The following is a 23,645-nucleotide window of genomic DNA, read 5'->3' on the forward strand; positions in this document are numbered from 1 at the left end:
GTCAATGACAGCTTAAAACTTTGATTATGATTAAGTTCTCATTACAAAATGACCTAAGTACCTTATATACTAAGGCTACCATAGGTTAAATCAAAATAGAGTTTAAGGGATCAAATGGCTTTGTATTTACAACGTGAAAGTGCCATTGCACCTCGGCTCTACAACTAGAATAACTACTCATTATAAATGATGTTTTTAACCGTAATCCGCATCATTTCATAACTATCAAAAAATAAGACTTTGGTATGGAAATTGAGTTGTGTCGTGTTGTTGACCCATGGGTCAACACTCCCCTTCTCCGAATTCATGTCGTCCCTGACATGACCTCATTGTCAATGTCGATGCGGTCTTTGTTGTCGTTTTTCTTTCTTGTGCTTTATGTCATTCACATCTAAACCCCGAGTTGCAACATCTGTTGTTGTCATTATAGGGCTATTGCTAAATCTAAATTCAGAAAGAAGCCAATCTCGTTCAACTTCACTCTTATCATCATGGATAGATAAAGATGCAAATTCATACATTGGAAGTTTTCTAGTAACTTGATCACAACCTCTTTTTGTTTCCATAAATATGATCACTTTACTTCCATCCATCATTTGCTTCAGTAAATCTGGCAATTTCGAGTATTTCTCATTCTAAAAAACAACTTCTACAATCTGTAGAATTGAATGACTGTCTTTTAGAGCTTATGAACCAAGGACAACTTTGTAAGGATTTAGAAGAAATTTTCTAGCTAAACCTTCTACTTGTTTAGGCCAAGTTATACTCCAATACTAAGTCTGTTTGTCAGGCCGAATCTGGGAGATATTTTTTATGATTTGAGATTTAAAACCCATGTTTTCTAGGGCCTTTTTAATTCTTTGCCTTCTTCGTATCACTTGTGCTGACATTTTTCTCCATTGCTTTCAATTTAATAATGCAGACATAAGAACTAAATGTTCAGTTAAAATAAATAAATAAAACTTTTTAATATATATTAGAAAAACAATCACTAAGAAAGCAATCAAATCTACACAATATGAGATTTGCAATGCACTCTAGTCAATTCCACATATCGACCACATATGTTTTGAGCGAACATACACATTGCAATGCACTCTCTACATGGCATTATGGATACAAATATGAAATTGTCAATGCAATTATAAATATAATGATTAGTTATACATCCTCTGCAATCTGAAAACAATAAGACACAACTATTTTCACATGCTACAAAGAATCATCAACATTGACATTGAAATGATGATAATTATTTGCAAAACACACATGAAAGAAATAATGTCGATGATTGACCATCTCATGCACTAACAATCTTTTAATTATAATACATAATTCACTCCCTATATAAACCAATGCATAAAACACGGTAATGAAATTTTCAATACAATTACACAATTGAGGACTACTTGTACCCAATCAAGGATTGTAGCCCCCTTATGCATCCAATTCAATATATAAAAGCTAATTCAACCCAATTAAGGATTATAGCTCTCATATTGTGCAGTGGAAATGTATATCAATTTAAATCTATGATGGTGAAAAATGCAAGACTTCAAGGATCTTTATATACCCAGTACACTAGTACAGGACATCCGACCGTTGACTATAAACTTGTTATTTAAATATGCTCATCTTTTATAACCAACTTCAGCCCTTTTATGGACCAATGGCTTCGTCACAATGAGCATGACTCTCAAATTCTCAATTGTTTTGGTTTCGTACCTTTATGTTCGGTGAAGGGTTTAAATATTTTTTTAAAGTGGTTACCAAATTAAGAATCATGTTCGGCCCAAAAAATAGGATTTGTGACTCTGTAACCTTATGTCAATTCACAAGCAGATGACTATACCTGGCGCTCGGATATACTCCTCAGGGATTTGCATAGTTAAAATGCCAAAGTAAAAAGAGGTTTACTATATACAGTCGGGCCCACCGAGCTTTTTCATTTTCTCGACGGGCCCGCCTGGAAAACCCTAAAGCTCGACGGGCCCCGCCGGGAAAATGAAAAAGCCCGACGAGACCCGCTGGGAAAATGAAAGAGCCCGACGGGCCTACCAGCTCTATTGGTTTCTACTGGTCACCATCAAGATCACGTTAACAATTAACGTGATCACGTGATTTTCTTGTGTAAATATTAAAGTTATTAACGTAATCACACAATCGTGATTATGTCAGTGAAATCCCTGCTAACTTAGCATAATACTTTTGGTGGCCTGTAGGACTCTTGCCCGTAGTTTGCCTTAAACGAGCCTTGGGAAATTTTAGCAAGACCCAATCTTTTTTCTTGAAAGTTAAGGCTCTTCTGTGCTTATTAGCAGTAGTATTTTACCTTTGTTGTGAGATGGATATAGACTCTTTAATCTTCCAAAAGATTCTTGTAGATCTCGGCTATACTCATCAGCAACAAAGATCTTCCCATGTATCTTAAGTAGCAAGGGACTTTTAGATCTTCCCGTTATGATCTCGAAAGGTGCCTTCCCTGTAGAAGTATGTACTGCGTTATTGTACGCATACTTTAGAAAAGGTAAATACTTTTCCCATTGTGAGCATTGATCTACTTTCATGACATAGTTTTTTAGTAGGTCTAAAATCGTAAGGCTAGCTATCTCAATTTGGCCATCCGTTTGTGGGTGATAGGCCGAAGAGAAATTTAACCTTGTGCCTAGGTTCTAGAGACCCCTCCAAAAATCAGTGGTTATTCTAAGATCTCTATCCGACATTAATGGGTTGCCTACCTGTCAAGCTACTATGCTTGTTCCACTCTCACCACATGCTACCAAGCACCATTTGCATTGATGTCGGCTTCTTCCTGTTGTCCACCATCATTCTTCTGCCTATTGTGCTACACATCCGTGAGACCTTTGGTGCTACGTATACATCGGAAGGCCAAGGAAAGGCACCTGCGTAGTGATTCATGGGGAAGTTGCAGGAGCTAAAAGCAAGGTGTCACTCCCAAATTCTGAAGCAAGCATCATTTTGACTAGAGATAATAAACATAAAATCTTCTCATGTGTTTCTCAAGATAGGACCAAAAACTTAACTGGGAAATTCAGAATCACTCTGCGCTTCTCCTTGTCTCTCGACTCTCAAGCTTACCTAGATCATTGTGCTTCATCATTTCCTTGAGAGCATCACAAACACAGTGAGTGCCCACTAACTTATTTGCCAATAAAAAAATGTATGCATTTTTTACACAATGACTTGGCCGTTTTCATTAGCATGATCACTAAGGCCTCGCCCCTTTGGGGCAGGAGGGTCTAAGCCAAGAAAAAAATCTGGGGAGAAGCTCAAGAGTTCTTACATACGTTATTATTTTAGACAGCAAACAGCTTGTTGCGTAAAGTGAATGGTCGTGGAGAACCATGCAGGATCCTGATCCTGAGCCTGAGCCTGAGCATGAGCCCTCCGCCTCCGAAACCCACCTCCTGGACGCCATGGAGAATGAACTGCGTCTTGCCCACAAGATGGTTAGTTCCTATTTGCACTCCTATGAGCTCGCGTGTGTGCGTGTGTGTGTGTGTGAGAGAGAGTGTGTGTGTGTGTGAGAGAGAGAGAGAGAGAGAGAGAGAGAGAGAGAGAGAGAGAGAGCACATGCAAGTCCTTGACATCAGCACGTGAGCACACACACACAGGCAGAGAATTTACATGCAAGCATCTTCATCTGCCGTCTCATCAGCATTCATATGCAGTATGTCAACCTATGCGCATGCACAGAATTGTGCTTGACACACACATCCTCTCTCTCTCTCTCTCTCTCTCTCTCTCTCTCTCTCTCTGCGTGCTGCTTCAATCGTGGAGCAACACTTATAGTGCTTGTCTATCTGCAAGTTCTTTGTGAGGAAATCTGCAGCATTTTCATTTGTGTTGATATATATCAAGCCGATGATCTCATCTTTAACCTTGTGGCGAATAAAATAATGTTATATGTCCAGATGCTTCAGCTTTTCGGATTGCTTGGGTTTCTTTGATGCATCAAGAGCTGCCATGCTGTCATAGTAGATGATGTGAGGCATTTGTATTTTGAAATCTAATTCCCTTAAGAAGTAACCGATCCAAATAGCTTCTTTGGCAGCTTCAGTAGCAGCTCTATACTCAGCTCCGCATGGTGAGGCGACATTTGGCTGACGTTTGCTTCTCTACGAGCCAATGTAAAAACATAACCTCCTGTACATAAATGAGTTAGCAAATCTGAAGCCCAATCAGCATCCATGAAGCCTCGAACTGAAAGATTTCTGTCGCCACCATTATGGTATACAATTCTCATAGACTTAGTTCTTGCAATGTAGTCAAGTAGCCGCATTGCATATTGGTGACGTACCGACTTTGGATCATGCACAAAGTGAGATAGGATTCTTGCGGCAAAACTTAATCTGGCAAGTTACAAGGCACAAGGTATCTTATGCTCCCAAGGATGCTGAACTATACCTTCATGTTACTGTTGTGTGTATACAACTAGCTGGACCGGGTTTTGAGTGTGAATAGAGGTCCCGGGCCCGTATAGGTAGGGGTCTTTGAATAACTGATAAATTTGGCACATCAAACTTTATTAAAACAGTGTTGCTTGAGAGTTAATGAGTGTGGGCCTGTTACGCAGAATTTCGAATGCCGAGAATATAAGAGATTTCCCCCCATCGGTCATATTGAATTCTGCAAAGAGCTCTTGCTTGATGTTATTTGTGAAGCGTAGGGATAGAGCTCATACAAAGCCAGAACAAGTAAACCATCTTGCCCGCTTTTCACGGCCAAGGGCCTTTAAATATGAGCTTAGGGCTCATTCTCTGGCATGCTCCTGCGTGGAGGTGCAGAGGATGGAGTACTGGCGATGTACAAAGTTGAAGCAGTATAAAGAAATACCGGAAGGTGGACGAGAGAAACTGAACGTACTAACTTGAAGGACTTATAAAGCACTGGCCGTGGGGCCCGAAACCCTAAAAAACAGAAGCTTGAACCCTGAAAGGGATTTTTGTAAAATGCGCTGACATGTTGACGTGGCAGATCATACGGATGCTAACGTGGCAAGGCCGTACAGAATCTCCGTGATTTGCGCTGCAGGTGCCACTGTAACAGGCTTGGACTCTCCAAGTGAGAAATCAATAGCAACACACGAACATAATTTTTTTTTTTTTTCGAGAAAAAGATCCTTCTATTAGTTACTGAAACTGCCCATAGGGCTACAACCACCTCTTCAAGAGAGGGCTACAACAACCATGGTGGGGACTCTCCCAATGAAAAAACCAGCATATGTACAATGGGGCTAAATCAAGAAATGGGGGGAGGGAAAAGCCACACAAGTGGTCGGTAGTGCCATCGGAGTACACCCTGTGACCATGGTGTAGAAAGGCCTAGGACGCCAGAGTCGAAGGAAAGCCTCTCTGCGCTCCCGCATGCGGTCGGAGCTGCCCTGTAGTCTCTCGAGCTCTCCTCTGAGAGAGTGGATCAGCTCTAGCCAAAAATCGCGAACAGTCTCTGCTGGTGGCACAGGGCGAGCCTCAAAGATGCGGAAGCAACGGGCTCGCCAGATGAACCAGAGTGTAAGGCCATTGATGAGCTCCCAACACTCCTCTCTCTCGCTGCACCACTCCTGTGGAGTAAGCTCTGTGGCAGGCAGGAGTGTAGGTCGCCCCTCCTACATCACTATCATCCTGCTGGTGGAAGATAGCTCAAACTGAAGTGCCGGGCCCGTGAGGGTGGACCAAGCCACTGCTCCCCAAGTGTACTGTCGAGCCGTGGAGAGAGCAGGCATCAGCCGAAGAACTCGAAGCCACACCTGCTGTGCCGAAGGACAGTCCCAAAGACAGTGATGCTGACTCTGTACAAGATCGTCACAAGTTGCACATGCGGCCGAGAGACCACTATGCACTAGCTAGCTTCCAACTGCTGTAGCTCTATGTGCGACCAACCACTGAAACAAGGTGACTCGCCTCGGCTGTCTGGCGTCCCACAACCTCTCCCAGAAGGCTGCCAAGAACTCAGCTGTGAGACCCTCCTCCTGCCAGTGAGGTGCTGCAGCGGGGCAGGCCTCTCTCTGTGCTGCTAGTATATGACGTCCCAGTCGAACAGTGTACTGAAAGAACGGGACACCTGGGTGGTCTGCAGAAGAGAAAGGGTCCCTCGAGAGCCACTCACCAGGATCCCACTGTACTCGTGCCAATGGACAACACTCCCAAGCCCACAGCCTCCAGTGTCCAGTCTCAAGAGCTGCTGGGTCAGGATCGATGACACAAGTCCTCCCACAAATGCCCACTACTCGGATCCTCTGAAAACAACACTCTGTCACCTGTGGGGCCTCTACTGCAACTCGTTGTAAGCGTCCCCCACCCTGAAGCTTGAAGAAAAGGGATGTAAGTCTCTGAGCAGGCCCTGACTGAGATGAGAACCTCCAGTCGTGTGAAGGCTCCCATCCACCTGGGTGCTACTGGCTCGAGAGGCGTGAGCCACTCAGCTGGAACTGCCTCCGAGATGTCCTGGCACATGCTCTGCACCCCTCTCATGTCCTGTAGCTGGAAACCCTGTACCTTTTTGAGGAGCCTGAGAACTCTAACCAATCACCTAAAGAGCGTGCTGGATCCGCTGCCATGGGACCCTAGGAAACATGAGGCCGACTTCCAACCAAGTGGCCTCTCTGAGTGCTAACCATGGGATTCCAGACAAGGGGCTGTCGTAGGCGCTCCTCCGTGCAAGGAGGCTGTCGCTGCTCCAGGCCTCGCCGCAAGAGCTCCCAAGATTGAAGCAAACTCATAGCGAAGCGGTCCTCCAGTCTCCTGCTCAAACCGACTCTGCGCATCTCTGTGAAGATCCATCTGGTCGAAGGTCGCCAGGGGCCTCCAGCCTGAGGCACCCTAGCACGAAGCCGTTGTAGCAAGAACTCTTTCCAGGGCTCCTCACATGGAAAAGTCCTCTGACTATGAACTTCCCAAGAAGGGCTCTGCTCTGCTCTGCTGGGTCAATGATCCCAAGCCCTCCCTGTGAACAAGGAAGAGTGATGACCTGCCAAGCCACTTTGGCTCGGGCTATCTAAGTGTCACGTCCTGACCAAAGGAAGTTCCTAATCAGCCTCTCTACCTGGCTGATACAAGAACTCAAGAAGATCCAGCAAGAAGTGATGTACCACATAGTCGCCAACAACACCTGGTTGGCCACTACTACTCTGCCAGCCAAAGAAAGTCGTGCTCAGCTCCAATGTAACAACTTCCTCCTGATAGACAGGAGGAGGGGAGCAATCTGCTGCTCGGGAGACAAGTCCAAACCAACCTTGACAGCCCAAGTACCGAACTGCAGTCCCTGGGGGAATCCATTTAAAACCCTCTCCTGGCATCCAATCGGGCACATGAGCACTACCAACCGAGAAAGCCACTGTCTTTCTCGAGTTGATCAGTGCGCCCGATGCACAACAGAAGGTCTTCAGAGCCTGCTCACACCTGTGAAGGTTGGCCTCCTGGCCATCTAAGTACAAGGCTGAGTCGTCGGCAAACTCAGCATCCAGTAGCTCATCTCCTCGAATAGGGAGTGCTAAGCCCCGTAGACCAACTTGCTGTGACACCAAAAACCTGCTCATCGCCTCCGCATAGAACAGAAAGAGGAAGGGGGCAAGAGGACAGCCCTGTCTGACCGAACGTGTGAACATGAAGCGATCACCTCTACCTCCTGCCAAAAGTATTTGACTGTGAGCCTGTCTGTACAAAGCTGACACCCCTCTAATCCAAGCATCTGAGAAGCCCATCCTGCGTAGAGTGCCCTCTAGAAAGTCCCAGTCAACTCTGTCGTATGCCTTCTCAAAATCGAGAAGAAGAATCACTAGGTCCTCACCACGGAGCCGTGCTAGGGCCGAAGCCTCCCAAAAAGTAAAGATGTTGTCAAGGATACTGCGTTCCTTGACGAAACCTGTCTGAGTCCCATGTATAAGGCTCTCTAGAAGTGGCTGAATCCTCAAACTCAGAGCCTTGGCAAGAATTTTGTAGGCTAAGTTGAGGATGGTGATGGGGCGCCACTATCGAATCTCATCCAAGGAGCCACCCTCCTTGGGAATGAGGTAGATCAAGCCCTCACTCATGCTGTCAGGCATCACTCCTGTGTGCAAAATGTACTGAAAAGCACTACAGGGATCTGGGCCAAGCAGGTCCCAGTACTCCAAGAAAAAACTGGGAGTCAACCCATCCTCACCTAGACAGCTACCACGGGGAAGGGCCCTAAGAGCCGTGTGCAGCTCCTCAAGCTGAAGTGGCAGCTCAAGCCTCTGACGCATCTCCTTAGTCACAAGACAAGGCATTTGTGCCCAAACCTGCTCCTTGCATGCATCCTGAGGCTCTACAGACAATAACTCACGGTAAAAGTCAGTAGCAACTGCACGCATATCCTCGGGCTCAGAAGCAACCGACCCGTCGGGCCTCCGCAACTGACTGACCTTGGCATGCGAATGCCGAGGTCTCACTGCCTCAAAGAAAGCACCAGTCACTCTTGTCGCCCACCTGTGTCCACTGAGATGCCTGTCGGTGGAAAGAAAACTCATGTCGCCTCTCCTCTGTGCTAACAAGCTCCTGGCGAGCTTACTGTAGCTGCTCCTCCAACCAGGGGCTGTCTGGATGCTGCTCCTGCATCCTCTGTAACGAAGCAATGCCCTGTCTGAGACGCTGCTCCTCCTCTCTCGCTGCAGCCAGGCGAGCCAAAGACTCCTGGAGAAAGAAACAACTAATCTGAGCTAGTCCTGAGGCCACTCTCTCAGCAGGAGAATCCTACCTATCCAAGCTCTCTGTCTAGAGAGCCTCTACTCGCTCTCTGAGTGCAGAGTCTAGCAAGACCCTCTGTGCGATGCGAAGCATCGTGCTCCCTCTCGTCTGCCTGTCTGCCACTGTGAGGATCACTGGTGCACGGTCCGAGAAGGAAGTCCGTGCCAGAATGCCAACTGTCCCTCCCATGTCACTGAAATGGTCACTAGTATAGAAGCGATCTATCCGCGATGGATTCACTCCTCCCACTCTGCGGTCCGAACGAGAGAAGGCAAGGTTGTCTGGGGGCCTCACAAAACTAGAGTGCTGCCAAACATCCGAGACCCTCAGAGTCATACAAAACCTCTCCCACGCTGCCAGCTCAACTCCATGCACAGTAGCATGGCTACCACCAATCCTGTCAGAAGGGTCCTCCAACATGTTGAAGTCCCCCCCTATGTATCAGTATTCTGCCTGCGGTAGAGACTCAACTATCTGTGACCAAAACTTTGCTTGAGCACTCGCCACATTGGGCGCATAGATGTTCAGGAAGCCCACAAGGCAACCCTGAACTTGCATAGTAATCCACTGAGCCCTGCCTAGCACAATAATCCCTCTGTCCACAATGGCCTGCTGCAAAGAGTCCGCAATAGTCATACATACCCCACCCTGGATGCCTCCAGGTCCAAAAGCAGCTCAGCTGACCAAAAAGTATTATATTGTCCACGCAAGAGCTGACCACAACGTCTAATGCGGCTCTCACACAGATGGTGCTCCTGAAGCATAAGGAGATCAATCTCTCCTCCCACAAGGCAGCGCTGAAGCTCCTGACACAGTCGGCCTCGCTGACGCTGAAACTGGGGCCCACCAAGTCCTTGCACGTTCCATGAGACGGTCCTCATGGGGAGCGAGAGAGAACAGATGCTGCCGGAGCAGCTGAACGGGCTATCTTCGAGGCTGGCTTGGATGGGGAGTAGCCCGCATCCAAGTGTCCTCTAGATAGGCGTGACTGCAACGAGTGTCTGGTTCAAGCCCAAGCAGAGCGAGCCGTATGTAAAGCAACCTCCTCTGTCCAGGAGTCCTCATGAATGTGTACATAGCATGGCAACCACTGTGTATCGACAAAGAAGTAAACCACAATGTGTCTACATCCTGCTGTATCTGGAGGTGTCATCGCAAACTTGGCTAATGGCCACAAAGTCTGAAGCATGTTTGTAACTCCTAGTTTTCCCATGTGGTGAGAGAACTCTAGGACCTGTGTGTGCAACCATCCCAACACTGAGTCGAGAGTCCACTCAGTCTGGTCCCTGCCGCAAAGGGGAAAGGAGAAGCCAACTGCTGAGTCCAAGGCCTCTGTCCCCCTAGCTACAAGGAACAGAACATGGACCCTAAAGCGTCCCCAAGAAAATGAATAATCTACTTCCCTGCCAGTAAAGTCGTAGTCGAAGAAGTCCCATCGGCGTCGGATGTTGATGCTCGTCAAACCACGAGGGATAGCTGCAAGGGGAGACGTCTGTACCTGTAGAGGGGGTCGCAAGAAAGGCTGTCCCTCTCTCGCCAAGGGACTCGTGGCAAAGGCGCTCTTCTAGCAGCCGGAGAAGGCCCTGCCCCCTGGGTCGACTGTGGAACTGAAGCGGGAGGGGGGGAAGCAGGAGCAGGGGGGAGAGGTGGAGAAGAGGGGCGGGGGGGGAGCGGCAGAGGTAGAGGGGGGGGGGGGGGGGGGGGGGGGGGGGGGGGAGGATGAGGAGGAGGGGGGGAACTCTTAGGGAGGAGGGGCTGTCGAGGGTCAAGCTGGGGTGGGGGCTGGAGCAGGGACCTTATCCTGCTCAAGAGGATCGAACCGGTTCCCTGTTGGAACCCACTGCTGCTGGGTAGGCGCCTGAGGACCACTGTGAGTGCCAGGCTGTCGCTGTGGCCCCTGCCGTCGTCGACCACGGACCTGCTGCCATCCCTCCGCTGGAGCCCCAAGCTGAGAGGGTGGCTCTGCATGTGTGCGCTGTGTCTCTGTCTGTGGCTGCTAGCCAGCCCTTGCAGGCTGGGGCTGAGTCTGTGGTGTAGGTCGAGGCCTCCTCCGTGGACAAGCCTTCGCAAGATGGCCCATCTGTCGACAAATGAAGCACTGGTTCGGGAGGCCCGAATACTCCACACTCTGTCTAAACCAACCCCCACTCACCCGAGGCAGAAGAATGACCTTCGGGAGCGTGTGAGTGTCTAACCAAAACGCGAACTGAGGGAATGCCAACCGCCTTGGCAGCTACTGAGGCTACCGTGTGAGGTGTCTCCAGGACAGCCCCAATGGCTGAGCCTATCCTGGACAAAAGTGGTAAGTACTCCCTCCGCAAACCCGGAAAGCAGATGGAGATGGGGATGTCTGCCTCCTCTACCAGAACATCCGAAGTAGGGTTGAAACCATGTCTCCACTGTCGAAAGTCAGCTCGTGCTGCTTGGATGGTCAGTGGACTCATGGCGATGACCTTGGACGCCATCTCGAAGGTCTCAAACTCAATCTGATAGTAACCTCGTCTGAGTATCTATACGTCCAAGATCTTGCCCACCTCTGCCAGAAGGCGGGCCTGGAGAAGGTCACGTAGCTCTCCTCTTCTAGGTCGGGTGCCGAGAATCTTGCAGATGACAGAAGTCGCCTGCAGCGCTCTACCTCTGCGGCTAGGCTCGCTTGCTCTGTCGGTGAAAGAGCAAGTCGAATGGTGGGCTCAGCGGGGTCGGGCGAGGGGGCTTCGGACGAGTCTCTTTGTGGCGGAGCTGGAGCCTCCATCTGTGTCTACTGTTGTGGCGAAGAAGCCAACGGAGAAAAAACTCTGCAACCGAGCGCGTCGAGCACTATCCAAGAACAATGCTGCCAGAGTCAATTGCAGGGTAACTTCGGGAAAGAGGAAGGCGGGGGGGGGGGGGGGGAAAGTGGATAAGGCGGGCAGGGGGGCGGCAGCTCAAGAGGTAGCGGGCGGGGGGGTGGCGGCGCGAGAGGGCAGCGGGAGGGTAGTGCAACGCGCAGGGGGGGGGGGGGGGGGGGGGGGGGGGGGCGGGGGCGGGCTGGGCCGCCGCGCGCGAGGACAGGCGGGGGGGGGGGGCGATGGCGTAGGCGCAGGCGCAGGGGGTATTAGCAGTAGCGAGCACGCGATTACGAACAGAAAATTCTTAAATCATTGAACTTTAATAGAGAGAGAGAAAGAGTGTCGACATGGCCTGGTGTAGTTCCGTGCCCAAAGATATTGGCCCCAGAGTCTGGCTCCCCTTTCGGTATTTCTTTATCATTAATCATTACAAAGTGCAACTCTCGAGGGACCTGCTCTCATACTCTGCGTCCAGATGCTCTGCAGAGTGAGGCTCGAAGGGCTCATATAAGCAGTACATGGGATGCCCAAAAGCAGAGCCCCAAAAGCAATTAGTTCAAAAGCACTTTCACCCAAAAGCTCTGGTCCCCAAAAGCTAGCGTTGCATATTCCCAAAAGCAATCAATGTAATTTGCGGAACTTCGTACAGCTTGTAACAAACTTGGACACCCCAAATCTAGAATCTGGCACGACAGACGAGAGAGAATCACCTTAAAATACTTCTACTTAATTCACAATTCAATTGAGTCGACACGGCCCTACGTAGTTTCGTGCCCAGAGAGATTGGCCCCAGAGACTGGCGCCCCTTTTGGTATTTCTTTTTGTATTAAAGCTTGAGAAAAGTAGAATTGCCCGCGGATCCTCTCTGCTCACTGGCTCGTCAGCTCATGTGAGCCAAGAGAGGCCCAGGGTCTTATTTAAAGGCCCTAGGCCATGGAAAAGCAGTACATGAAAAGCTTCCAAACTCAAAAGCACTTGGCTTCCCCAAAAGCAACCAACGCATTCTGCGGAATTCCGTACGGCCTGCCACATCAGCACAACCAGCACGTTTTACGGGTTTCTGTACGGCCAGCCACGTCAACACTCCAGCGCGATTTGCGAGATTCCGTCTAGCCAGCCGCCAGTTGTCACAAACTGCTGACGTGTCAAGTCGCTGAAGAGCAGAGCCAACCTTCAGATCACAGCCGAGGGGACTAAACCCTAATAAGAACAAGCAACAACAGAAGAAGAAGTCCTACTAACTTATGGGACCCTGTCCCATGGGGCCCAAGTGACCTAAAATAATCGAAATAAAGATGGACCCTCACACACATACAAAAGACAACGTAGAAACTAATGATGTGGCAGCTGTACGGATAGCCCGGAAATTGCGCTGACATGCTGACGTGGCAACCTAAACGGATTTTCACGATTGGTGCTGTCGACGTGGCAGTTGTACGGATTTTTGTAAATCACGCTTACAACTTGTCACGTGACACATCCAACCTTGTGTCCATGGACAAGCTACAGCATGACCAGGGTTCAGTTCAATCAAGTCAGTCTAGAATAGGAAGTGATCTGGCACTTTTGTGAGTCTGTTCGCAGACCGTGCATGTCCAGACACTTAGATTAGATGCATATCCTCTGGTTGCACGTAGCATGACCATCAGATTCCAGTCAGATCCCATCAATAGCATTTTTACAGTGCATAGACTTATTTTTCCTATTTTTGACATTTTTCACTTATTATTTTTAAGTGACTTTTGTTGGAAAGTAGGTAGGGCAATTTTGCTAAGTTTGTATAAATAGAAACCTAGCGCTAGCACTTTCTAGCAGAAGAGGCAGCAGGAACTCAGTTCAACAGGCACCTTCTCAACAGGACCCCAGCAGGCTAGCGTTTTCAGCCATCTGAGGACCTAGCGTTTTTGCATCAGATCAGCCTTGGCGTTTTGTGCACAGCAGATCAGCCTAGCGTTTTGCATTTGCAGAACAACCGGCGACAGAAGGACCAATTTCAGCCCTAGCGTTTTTGGGACAGCAGAGCACCTAGCGTTTGCACTTCCTCCGCGACGGAATCAGCAAAAGCATCAGCATTTTCAGTTTTCAGCCCTTAGACACCGCAGATCAAGTCCCGAACCTCGTAGATCTCACCTTCTCGTAGCAGTTCCTCGCCGCACGGTGGGATCCATCGAAGTTTATAGTTTCAGCCCAGAAAACACAGATTTCAGCATCTGCATTTTCAGCGCATTGTCGTCGCATCATTGTCATCGACATCGTCACCGACATAGAGTCAGAATTCAGCAGATAAAGGTTTGCAGATTTCAGCCATTAGCGTTTTCAGATTTCAGCCCGTCTTGTCGTCGTCCTCATCGTCGGCAAGTTCAGGCATTGTAGAGATTTGTACAATCAATAGTAGACCGCTCTCGCCATAGAGAGTGGGGCCTTCGGGGGAGGGTTTTACAACGTCTCTGGTGTCGTATTCTCTTCTCTATCTCTCAGCCTCAGCACTTTCATTCACAATGTTCATCCACTTTGTCTGTGTCCATTGCACTCTCTTACTAAAGGAACGAAAGGCTCTCCCTTCCGTAAGTAAAAGGAACCTTGAGCACAGTTCGGAGCACTCATCTTGAGCAAAGTTCAACATTCACTTCCGCTGCACCTTACACAACTTTTGGGCATCGCTTTTGGACCAGATGCTTTTGAGTTTGAAGGCTTTTCATGTAAACTGCTTTTGGGCCTAGGGCCTCTAAATATGAGGCTATGGGCTCATTCTCGGACATGATTATGGACGAAGGTGTAGAGGATGGAGTACCGGCTTGTACTGTGTTGATGTATAAAGAAATACCGAAAGGGGCGCTTACGTTTGGGGCCAATACTCTCTCGGGTGGAATTCCGCCACTCCGTGTCGCGTGTCGTCTCCCTCTTTTAGTTGAGTTGTTATTGAAGTGCTAAAAGTCTGTTCAGTCTGTTCTTTTCTATTGGCACGTGGTGGCCGTCTTGTGACAGTGGTATCAGTGTGCTTTTCTGAAAGCATACCGGTCCTACCAAAGAGCAGACAAAGCAAACCAGAGGCTACTGGAATTTTATTTGAAGTATGGGCACGCTCCCGTCTTCACCGCTATGTCTTACAGGCATAGTAACAGGGGACGCCCTTTTTCGGGCTTCCCGTCCCCACTTTTCCGTCCCCACTTGCCGTCCCGCCCTCTTTTTTACACTAAAATCCATTTGAGCCCCGTCCCCCGTCCCCTGTTCCCCGTCCCAGAATGCGTCCCTTGTGACTATGCTTACAGGGCATAAGCCATAAAGAACCCAAGACATGGCGTTCATGGATTCAATAGAATATTTGTAGTTTCTTCTCAACGAGCTTCACGACATTCTTTCGCGGCATCCTTAGCAGAATCTTCCGATGCTGCAAAGTTTTCAACAATTTTTGAATTACATGTTACCCCCTCTGATGCCTCAGGTGGTACCTCCTCCTCCGGCACCAGAAAGTACGAGGGCTTCCAAGCGGCAACTTTCCCAGCTGTCTGCTCCGATTGGGGGAGTCTTTAGGAATATGGTGCAGTCATCTGACCCTGATCCAGTGCAACCGCCTTTGCCACCGCCCTTGCCACCACCTCTCCCACCTCCACCGCTTCCAGGCTACAATGGTTGGAGCCCATATGGATACCCTTATTATCCATACCCGGGATATGCGCATAACCAACCCAAAGATTTCAAGGATGGCAGCATGACAGTCAAATTTTCCACTTTTTCCGGGGTAAAAGATTGGAAGAAAGCATTACAGTTTTTACAACAATTTGACAACATCTATGCTTTGGGAAACTATACAGAAGAATCCAAGATTTCTCGAGCAGTGGGATTTCTTAAAGGTAATGCTATGCAATGGTGGAGTTCAATTGCAACACAACCGCATGCTCCAAGGACTTGGCAAGCTTGTAAGACAGTTTTTACATGACTTCTATGTTTGAAGTCCGGATTTTGGCAGAGTGGGGCAACTTGAAAATGCTTGCCACCGAAACCATGGATGACTATAACCAAAGGTTTCTCGACGTGTACCTTCCGGTGTCCTTTAGGATCGTTCCCTTGGAGGCCCAATGCGAGCGATATACCATTGGACTACCATCACCATTGCAGGAATATTGTCTCTCCAAGCAAGTCCCCACCATGCAAGAGCTTATGGACCATACCACGGTCGGTTACAAACTGATGAAAGGAAAGCTAGAGTTTACTACAGAAGAACCTTCGGCCACTAACCACAACTCTCGGCAACAACGAACAAATTCTCGAGAGTCTCATGAAAATCAATCGCAAAGGCCTTGTCTGACGCCTCAACGACGAGACACCTTACTACAAGAAGGCCGATGCTTTGGATGCTTTCAAACAGGGCATAACCATTCTAGTTGTCCCCATCGCATTGATAGACCGGCGGAGCCGACGCTTGCACCAACAGTCGATAGAACCCCAACGCCACCTCCAGCTAAGAGAGCTAGACCCGCTATTAACTACTTCCCGATATCTATGGCATATGCCTTGAGAGTATAAATGAATTGTGCGGAGCATATGGCTTCAAAGCCCTTATTTTCATTGACCCCGGAGCTACAGAGAACTTCATCCATCCAGAATTCTTAAAGCAGATACACTTTGATTATGATGCAGAGGGTGGAGAAATTGATGCTGAGCTAGCCACGGGGCAAACTCAGAAAGTGGTACCACTCATTGGTGCTCTTCCAGTGACTATCCAAGATTATCATGGAAAAGCGGATTTCCACATTATGAAGTTGGGCAACTGCGACGTTCTCTTGGGCATGCCTTGGCACAACAAGAATGATGCGACTCTCCAGGTTCGGAACCGAACCATCATCGTGATGCAGAAGGACAAGCCAGTCGTCCTCAAAGTTCAGTTGTCCGAACAAAACCTTGAATGAACTCTCTAGTTGTTTTTTTTTTATAGCTAGATACTTTTGAACACTGTTTGAGAAAGTATCGTTTGAAACTTTGTTTGAAATGGATGGTATCTGTTTTGAACTTGTCTTGGTGCCGATTTGAAATATTTGACTTTGGTTTTAATACTTGTTTCAATGATTGGTGATTTTACTCCCAGGTCGAGTAGTTAGAAATGTTGTTTTGGTATTGTTAGAATCTCCGAATGATGCAGACGGGATGTCTGCGGAGCGTTTGGTTGTATGCTTAAAATATATTGTTGTTGCTCCCGGCCCGGACCTGGATGGTTATGCGGGCGGAGTATTAAGAAGTCTGAGCAGTGGTTACTCTCAGCACCTCCAAACGACGCAGGCTGCGGTCTAGGAGCGTTTGGTTGTAAAAGGCCTCTATATCTCCCGGCCCGGACCTTTTTAGGTTATGCGGGAGGAGTGATGAGGGAGTCGTTGAATATTTCCCAGCCCAGACCTTGTTAGGTTATGCGAGCGGAGTGTTCATCGGCGACTATGTCTTGTAATTGTATATGTGAGCATTTGTGTTGCATTGTGATGTGCCAACCACTGCTATTCCTAATTGGATCAGATTGCCTAGGTATGTAATTTGAGTGCATCAAGACACCCGTGGAAGATCAATGCGGTCTAGGTGTGATGGCTAATTTTAATACGCCGGAATATCAAGAGTTCTGATCTGGACGAAAGGAGAAGCAAACTCCTTGATCAAAAGAGCCGCAAGGAGAAGCCAACTTCTTAACAAAAAAAAGAGCAAATTGATTGTCCCTCGGAAATTTTGAGCTAACTTGAATTGTTTTGCAGATATGTTGTAATTGCGGACGATTACTTTCTTTCAAGAAGGAGGGATGTCACAAACTGCTGACGTGTCAAGTCATTGAAGAGCAGAGCCAACCTTCAGATCACGGCCGAGGGGCCTAAACCCTAACAAGAACAAGCAACAGCAGAAGAAGAAGTCCTATCAACTTATGGGACCCCATCTGATGGGACCCAAGTGATAGAAAGGAATTAAAATAAAGCTGGACCCTCACCACACACACACACACATGAAAGACAACGTAGAAACTGATGACGTGCAACTGTACGAACATCCCGAAAATTGCACTAACATACTGACGTGGCAGCCTATACGGATTTTCGCGATTTGCGATGCTGACGTGGTAGATGTATGGATTTTTGTAAATCACGCTTGCAGCTTGTGGGCATCGCTTTTGGACCAAATGCTTTTGAGTTTGAAGGCTTTTCATGTAAACTGCTTTTGGGCCTAGGGCCTTTAAATATGAGGCCATGGGCTCATTCTCGGACATGCTTCTGGATGAAGGTGTAGAGGATGGAGTACCGGCTTGTACTGTGTTGATGCAGTATAAAGAAATACCGAAAGGGGCGTCAACGTTTGGGACCATGGGGTGGAATTCCGCCACTCCGTGTCGCGTGTCGTTTCTCTCTTTCAGTTTAGTTGTTATTGAAGTGCTAAAAGTCTGTTCAGTTTTTTATTTTCTATTGACACGTGGTGCAAGTCTTGTGACACAAGTCCCTTTGTTCATTTAATGTCCCCATGGCCCCATCAAACGGGACCCTAGAACAACTTATATCTTGGAGTCTCTTTCCTTTGAGCATGCCACGGCATCAGTTTGTGACATACCCCCCTCTTGAAAGAATTGTAATCGCCCTCGATTACGCATGCAAAACAGTCAGAGGGCATAAACTAGTTCAGTAGACACTGACTCTAAGTACTGACGCACTAGACAAAGACAAATCTAGCACTTGTACAAAGACGACTCAGTTAATGCACATTCAAATCATATCAATCACATAAAAATTGATTCCAGATCTAAGACCATGATTCCTATAGAGATTTATGAGACCGAAATGCTGCAGTCATCTCGTCTATCAGTTCGACTCAGTTAATGCACATTCAAATCATATCAATCAAATAAAAATTGATTCCAGATCTAAGACCATGATTCCTATAGAGATTTATGAGACCGAAATACTGCAGTCATCTCGTCTATCAGTTCCTGCACTTAAACAAGTCAAGTACAAACCAATCAGTATCATTTTCATTATAGGGAATTCCAATTCATAAAGTCATTACAATAGAATATTGTCAGCGCAGCAGTATCCCTGAAACCCAAAGGGATATCAGTGACTCTATATCAAATCAAAATATTGGGACATTCTGTATACAAAGGAGCGGAGTGACTCCCCTTTTGTGCCGCTGCACTAGATTCGCCCATGTTGAAATCAGGGTTCTATCAGAGTAGACTATGCTAAACTGAATGCTTCAAGGTAAAGGTTCACAATCTGAGGAGTATCTACTTTACCTTTAATCTTTCTATCTTTATGTGCCAATATCTGTTCTGGAACGAGTATCTCCTCGCTTTCCTCTACTTCTGATTGCTCATCTGGCTCCTTATCATCGGGCACATTGCCTTTAAAAGGCTTCAAGACTCACATGAAAAGCATTGTGAATTCTCCAAGTATCGGGCAGCTTCAGTCTAAAGGAGACATCATTTATCTTTTCTTTTATCTGGAAAGGTCCATATTATCTCATGCTAAGCTTTGGAAAAAGCCGCTCCTTTCTCTTTTTCTTTCTCAGGCGTGCCTTCTCAATTGTAAGAGCACCCAATCGTCCTTCCTTTAATTTCAAATCGCGACGGTGTCGATCTGCTGGCTTCTTGTGTCTTTCTTGAGATTTCGCTAAAGCCTCCCGGACCTTGGCAAAAGCAGTGTCCAAGTCCCTCGTGTACTGTGTCGGCTTCAAAAATCTTACCTTTCGTGCTTAAGAAGGGTGGAACCTTCGGAGCACCTTCATTAATCTCAAATGGCGCCTTCCCCGTCGAAGAGTGAATCGTGTTATTGTAGGCAAATTCCACCAAAGGTAAAAACCTTTCCCATTGAGTCTTCTGATCCGAAATGTAAGACTTCAATAAATCCAATACAACTGAATTTGCAATCTCAGATTGACCATCTGTCTGCAGGTGGAAAGATGACGAGAACTGCAACCTTGTGCCAATGCTCTCCGAAATAGCCTTCCAAAACAAACTCGTGAATCGGGGATCTCTGTCAGGGACAATTGTCTCAGGCATGCCAGGTAATCTGAATATCTGGGCAATGAACAGTCTCGCTAAATGATCCGGCTTGACTGTTTTCTTCACTGGAATGAAATGAGCCTGCTTGCTAAATCTGTCAATAACAGTCCAGCTACCATCGTGCCCACTCCGTGTCTTCAGGAGATCAAAAATGAAATCCATAGCAATACTTTCCCAGGCGCGGGTGGGAATGGGTAAAGGCTATAACAATCCCTGTGCTTTATGCTTGTCAAACTAGACCTTCTGGCATACCAAGCAACTGCGTACAAAATCGTCCACGCCCTTCTTGAGTCTCGGCCACAAGAAGTATTGCTCCACACCTTCCAAGGTGGTGTCAATGCCACGATGACCCGTAAATGGTGGACAGTGGCATTCGGTTAGACAACGGCTGTATAACACACAACATCGTTTTCTTCATCAAGTAGCCATCCCGAATGGAATGTCCCGCTACTAGCTCCCCATTCTGTATTCGACCGAATACATCTGAAAAATTTGGATCTGTGGCGTACTGATCGACCATGTCCTCGAAGCTTCTATGATGTATCACAGAAATAGCGAAGAGCAACGGCTTCTGGGACAAAGCATCTGCCACCAAGTTCTTTTGTCCTTGCACATGGACAATCTGGAAGTGAAACTGTGACAAGATGTTAGCCCACCGCATCTGCTTTTCCGATAGCTGCTTCTGTGGCAAGAAGTAGCGTAAACTCTGATGATCTGTGAAGACCGTAAAATCGGCTCTGAGTAGGTAATGTCGCCACTGAGTAAGAGCATGGATAACCGCCAAAAGCTCTTTCTCATATATCTGTGCCGGGTCCATCTGCTCTCTTGCTGCTGAGACAATGTGTCCCAAAAAGTGTATCTCTGATAAGAAAAATTCACTCTTCTTTGCATTGATCACCAACTTGTGACCATTTGTAGCCTGAAACTCCTAGGCAGATAGTTAGTACCATTTGATTTTTCAATTTGATAATATTTAGAATAGGAAACAAAGAAATAGCGGCCATGTCTTAGGAGAAGTCCGGATCAACTCTCAGTAGTACCCCACGGCAGTGATTGTTTGGTGCATATATCAGTCTGTGGTGTGTGTGTGGGGTGTGTGTAGGTGTTTGTTCAAGCGACAGTGGTGTATGTACGTGAGTGTGTGGGTGAACCCTAATCTGCTGCTGTCCAGCCTGCGCGAACCCTAATCAGCTGCCGTCCAGCCTGCGCGATCCCTAATCAGCGCGAACCCTAATCAGCTGAGTGACAGTTGGGCAGCGTGCAGACTCTGGAGGTGTTGTGCTCGCAGTGGAGTGGCCTGCCTGCAGTCTCTAGCTGTCCTGTGCACGTGCCTGTGGGTGCAGTAAGTGTGTCCGTAGCCAGCCCTCACTGGCTGTTGTACTGTTTTCGCCCACTGTGTGTATTAGGGTGTGAGTACAGTTTCCGTCCACTGCTGCTACTTTGTTTCAAAGTGTGCATGCGTGTGTGTGGGGAAAGTTTTCAAGCAGCAGGGTTCCTGTACAGCCAGCCTGTGTGTGTGTCTATAGTAGTCAAATATCAAAAATCCCAAAAAAGAGTGTGTGTGTGTGTGTGAGCTTCGCATGGATTTGGCCGAGCAGTGTACATACAAGCGTCGGAAAGCCATGGAATCTTTGGATACGGATGCTTTAAGCCTTATCAAAGAATGTTTGCATGAGGACTTCGAGGATGCACGTCAAGCCTGGGAAGGATCCGCTCTCGTCATGGAAGTGCGCATCCCTATACAGGAGCTTATGGATCCCGTTGCTCAATATGCACTTAACGCGCTGATTCTTTTTTTCCCGGGTAGAATGCCTACGGCTCAGGATGTAGGCCAATGGGTTGATTTTCTACTCAAACGGCAAGCAGTTCGAGGGGTTTACTTTGGCGCGCGAGGGTTCTATGAAGTCTTGCTGGCCGACATGGATGCTCGGGATGCTCTGCTTGAAATGTCTCCTCTTTTCTTCAATACACAGATGACTCATGTACTGCCATGGGCTCTCACCAAGGACTATCAGAGTCTCATTCGTCACAAGTGTCCCGGGGTTGAGGTGGTCGACTTTCCTCGCACTTGGCGTCACTTTCTTCTTTTGTTGGTTGCTCAGTTGGGCAAAGTCATTTGCCCTTCTAAGCTAGACACAAACACAAACCGTTTTTGTATTCTGTGGGACACGGATATCCCCACACTATCAGGTATTTAGATTGATTATGGGGATGCAGTGGTTGGAAAGTGTCCATTTAAGCTTAAATGGGGCAAATTTGCAAATTCTTGCTTCCACTGTGGCAAATTTGGTCATATGCAGTCCGAATGTCCGGAACCTCTGCAACCACCGTCTTCAGCTGTTCCTACTCCTAAACCTCACTCACCTCCAAAATCTTCTACTGAGGGTTAAACCAAAGGTGCTTCAGCCTCCTTCCCGACAATTGGGGCGAATAAAGGCAAAGGGATACAATTACAATTGTCTGCACTTTTTGCTTCTCCAAATATTAAAGACAAAGGAAAAGAACACGTTTCAACCTCCCAAACTTGGATAGTGCCCAAGAAACCCGCTAAAGTTGCTACAGCCAGTACTCCGGCATCTTCTCATAATTATGTGCCCCCCTTGAAGAATGTTGCTCAGAAAAAACTCCCTTGTAATGACAACACTTCTTTGGCTGAAGCTTGGGACAAGGTGGTCCGCTCTTACAAGGAAGTTGTTACAGGAGAAGCCTCTTCATCGCAAGGTGCCTTTATTTTCAATCATCTGGGTCCAGGACTTGACCCACCTCCTTAGGTACCTACAGCTGGGGAGGATGTGTCGATGGGCACTGGTACTTGAGTTTTCTTCCCCTTTTTCCCGTTTCTTCGCCCACTGTATATACCATATTAGAATGCATAGTTCTCTGAATTGCATCTCCTATAATGTGCGTGGGTTATGCAATCACGACAAGTGGCGGCTTACTTGGCACTATGTACATACATGTAAAGCGGACATTGTGGTCCTTCAAGAGCATAACCAACATCAATTTGCAGGACAGACTTCTTACTTTGCGGGCTACTGGATAGCTTATGCAGGATCAACTGGGTATTCTGGAGTGCTTATACTTGTTCGACACGAACTCTTCCCGACCTTGGTTTTCAATGACCCGGCTGGGAGATGGATGGTCATCCAAAGTATTGTTAATGGGAAAGTTTTCGAATTTGGTGGATTATATGCATACACAGCTTCTGCAGATAGGGCACGGTTGTGGAGTGCTATCTCCTCTTATTGTTGGCGTTCCAATGCATTTCTCTGTGGGGATTGTAATAATGCACCAAACCTTGCGGATAATACTCTTGGGCATTCTCACACGCTTCATATGGAACGGCAATCATGGGATCAATTTATGTTGACATGTAATGGGCTTCATTTGTGGCCCTTTTCGAATACGATTGATCCAGGATTCACTTTTCAACATAACGCTCAATCTATGTATCGCGCTCGGCTGGATCGCTGGTATCTTTTTCACATGCAACAGTATGATGACTTTGTATGCAAGATGAGGGTTGATTATGCTATGTGTCTCTCAGATCATTTTCCTGTATGCTTGAAACTTCGTTTTGGCTCTTTTGATGTCAATGATCGCCTACCCAAGAAGAGGCTTTTGCATGTCAATAATTCTTATCTCAAGCATGAGCCTTTTCGCGCTATGATTGTGGATATCATCCCATGTCACGTGACACATCCCAACCCTATGTGTCCGTGGACAAGCTATACCACATCAGGGTTCAGTCAGTCCAATCAAGTCTAGATTAGCAGTGATCTCGCACTTTTGTGAGTCTATTCGTAGACCGTGCATGCCCAGTCACATAGCATAGATGCATATCCTCCGGTTGCACACAGCATGATCATCGGAATTCCCATCAGAATCCATTAGCATCAGTTAGGGGAATTTTCCAGTGCATTTAGCCTATTTTTCTATTTTTGGTTATTTTCACTTATTATTTTTAAGTGACTTTCCAACAAAAGTAGGTAGGGCAATTTTGCTAAGTTAATATATAAGCAAACCCAAGTTAGCACTTTCTAGCAGAAGAGGCAGCAGGAGCTTCCCGCT

General features: G+C 47.3%; 1 protein-coding gene across 2 annotated transcripts in view; it reads left to right on the plus strand.

The window, feature by feature from the left end:
• Positions 1-3,182: 3,182 nt before the first annotated feature.
• Positions 3,183-23,645, plus strand: part of LOC147444900 (uncharacterized) — a 30,168-nt gene continuing 9,705 nt past the window's right edge. The window contains exon 1 of one of the 2 annotated variants that reach the window (XM_086527411.1): positions 3,183-3,470. In XM_086527411.1, coding sequence (XP_086383537.1) covers positions 3,366-3,470 — 105 coding nt within the window. In that variant the 5' untranslated portion in view covers positions 3,183-3,365. The remainder of the gene's footprint in view (positions 3,471-23,645) is intronic. The other variant, XM_086527410.1, reaches the window with a different exon arrangement.

The sequence above is a fragment of the Adiantum capillus-veneris genome, chromosome 13, assembly GCF_014529385.1.
Source record: "Adiantum capillus-veneris isolate H3 chromosome 13, ASM1452938v2, whole genome shotgun sequence".
Lineage (NCBI taxonomy): Eukaryota > Viridiplantae > Streptophyta > Polypodiopsida > Polypodiales > Pteridaceae > Adiantum > Adiantum capillus-veneris.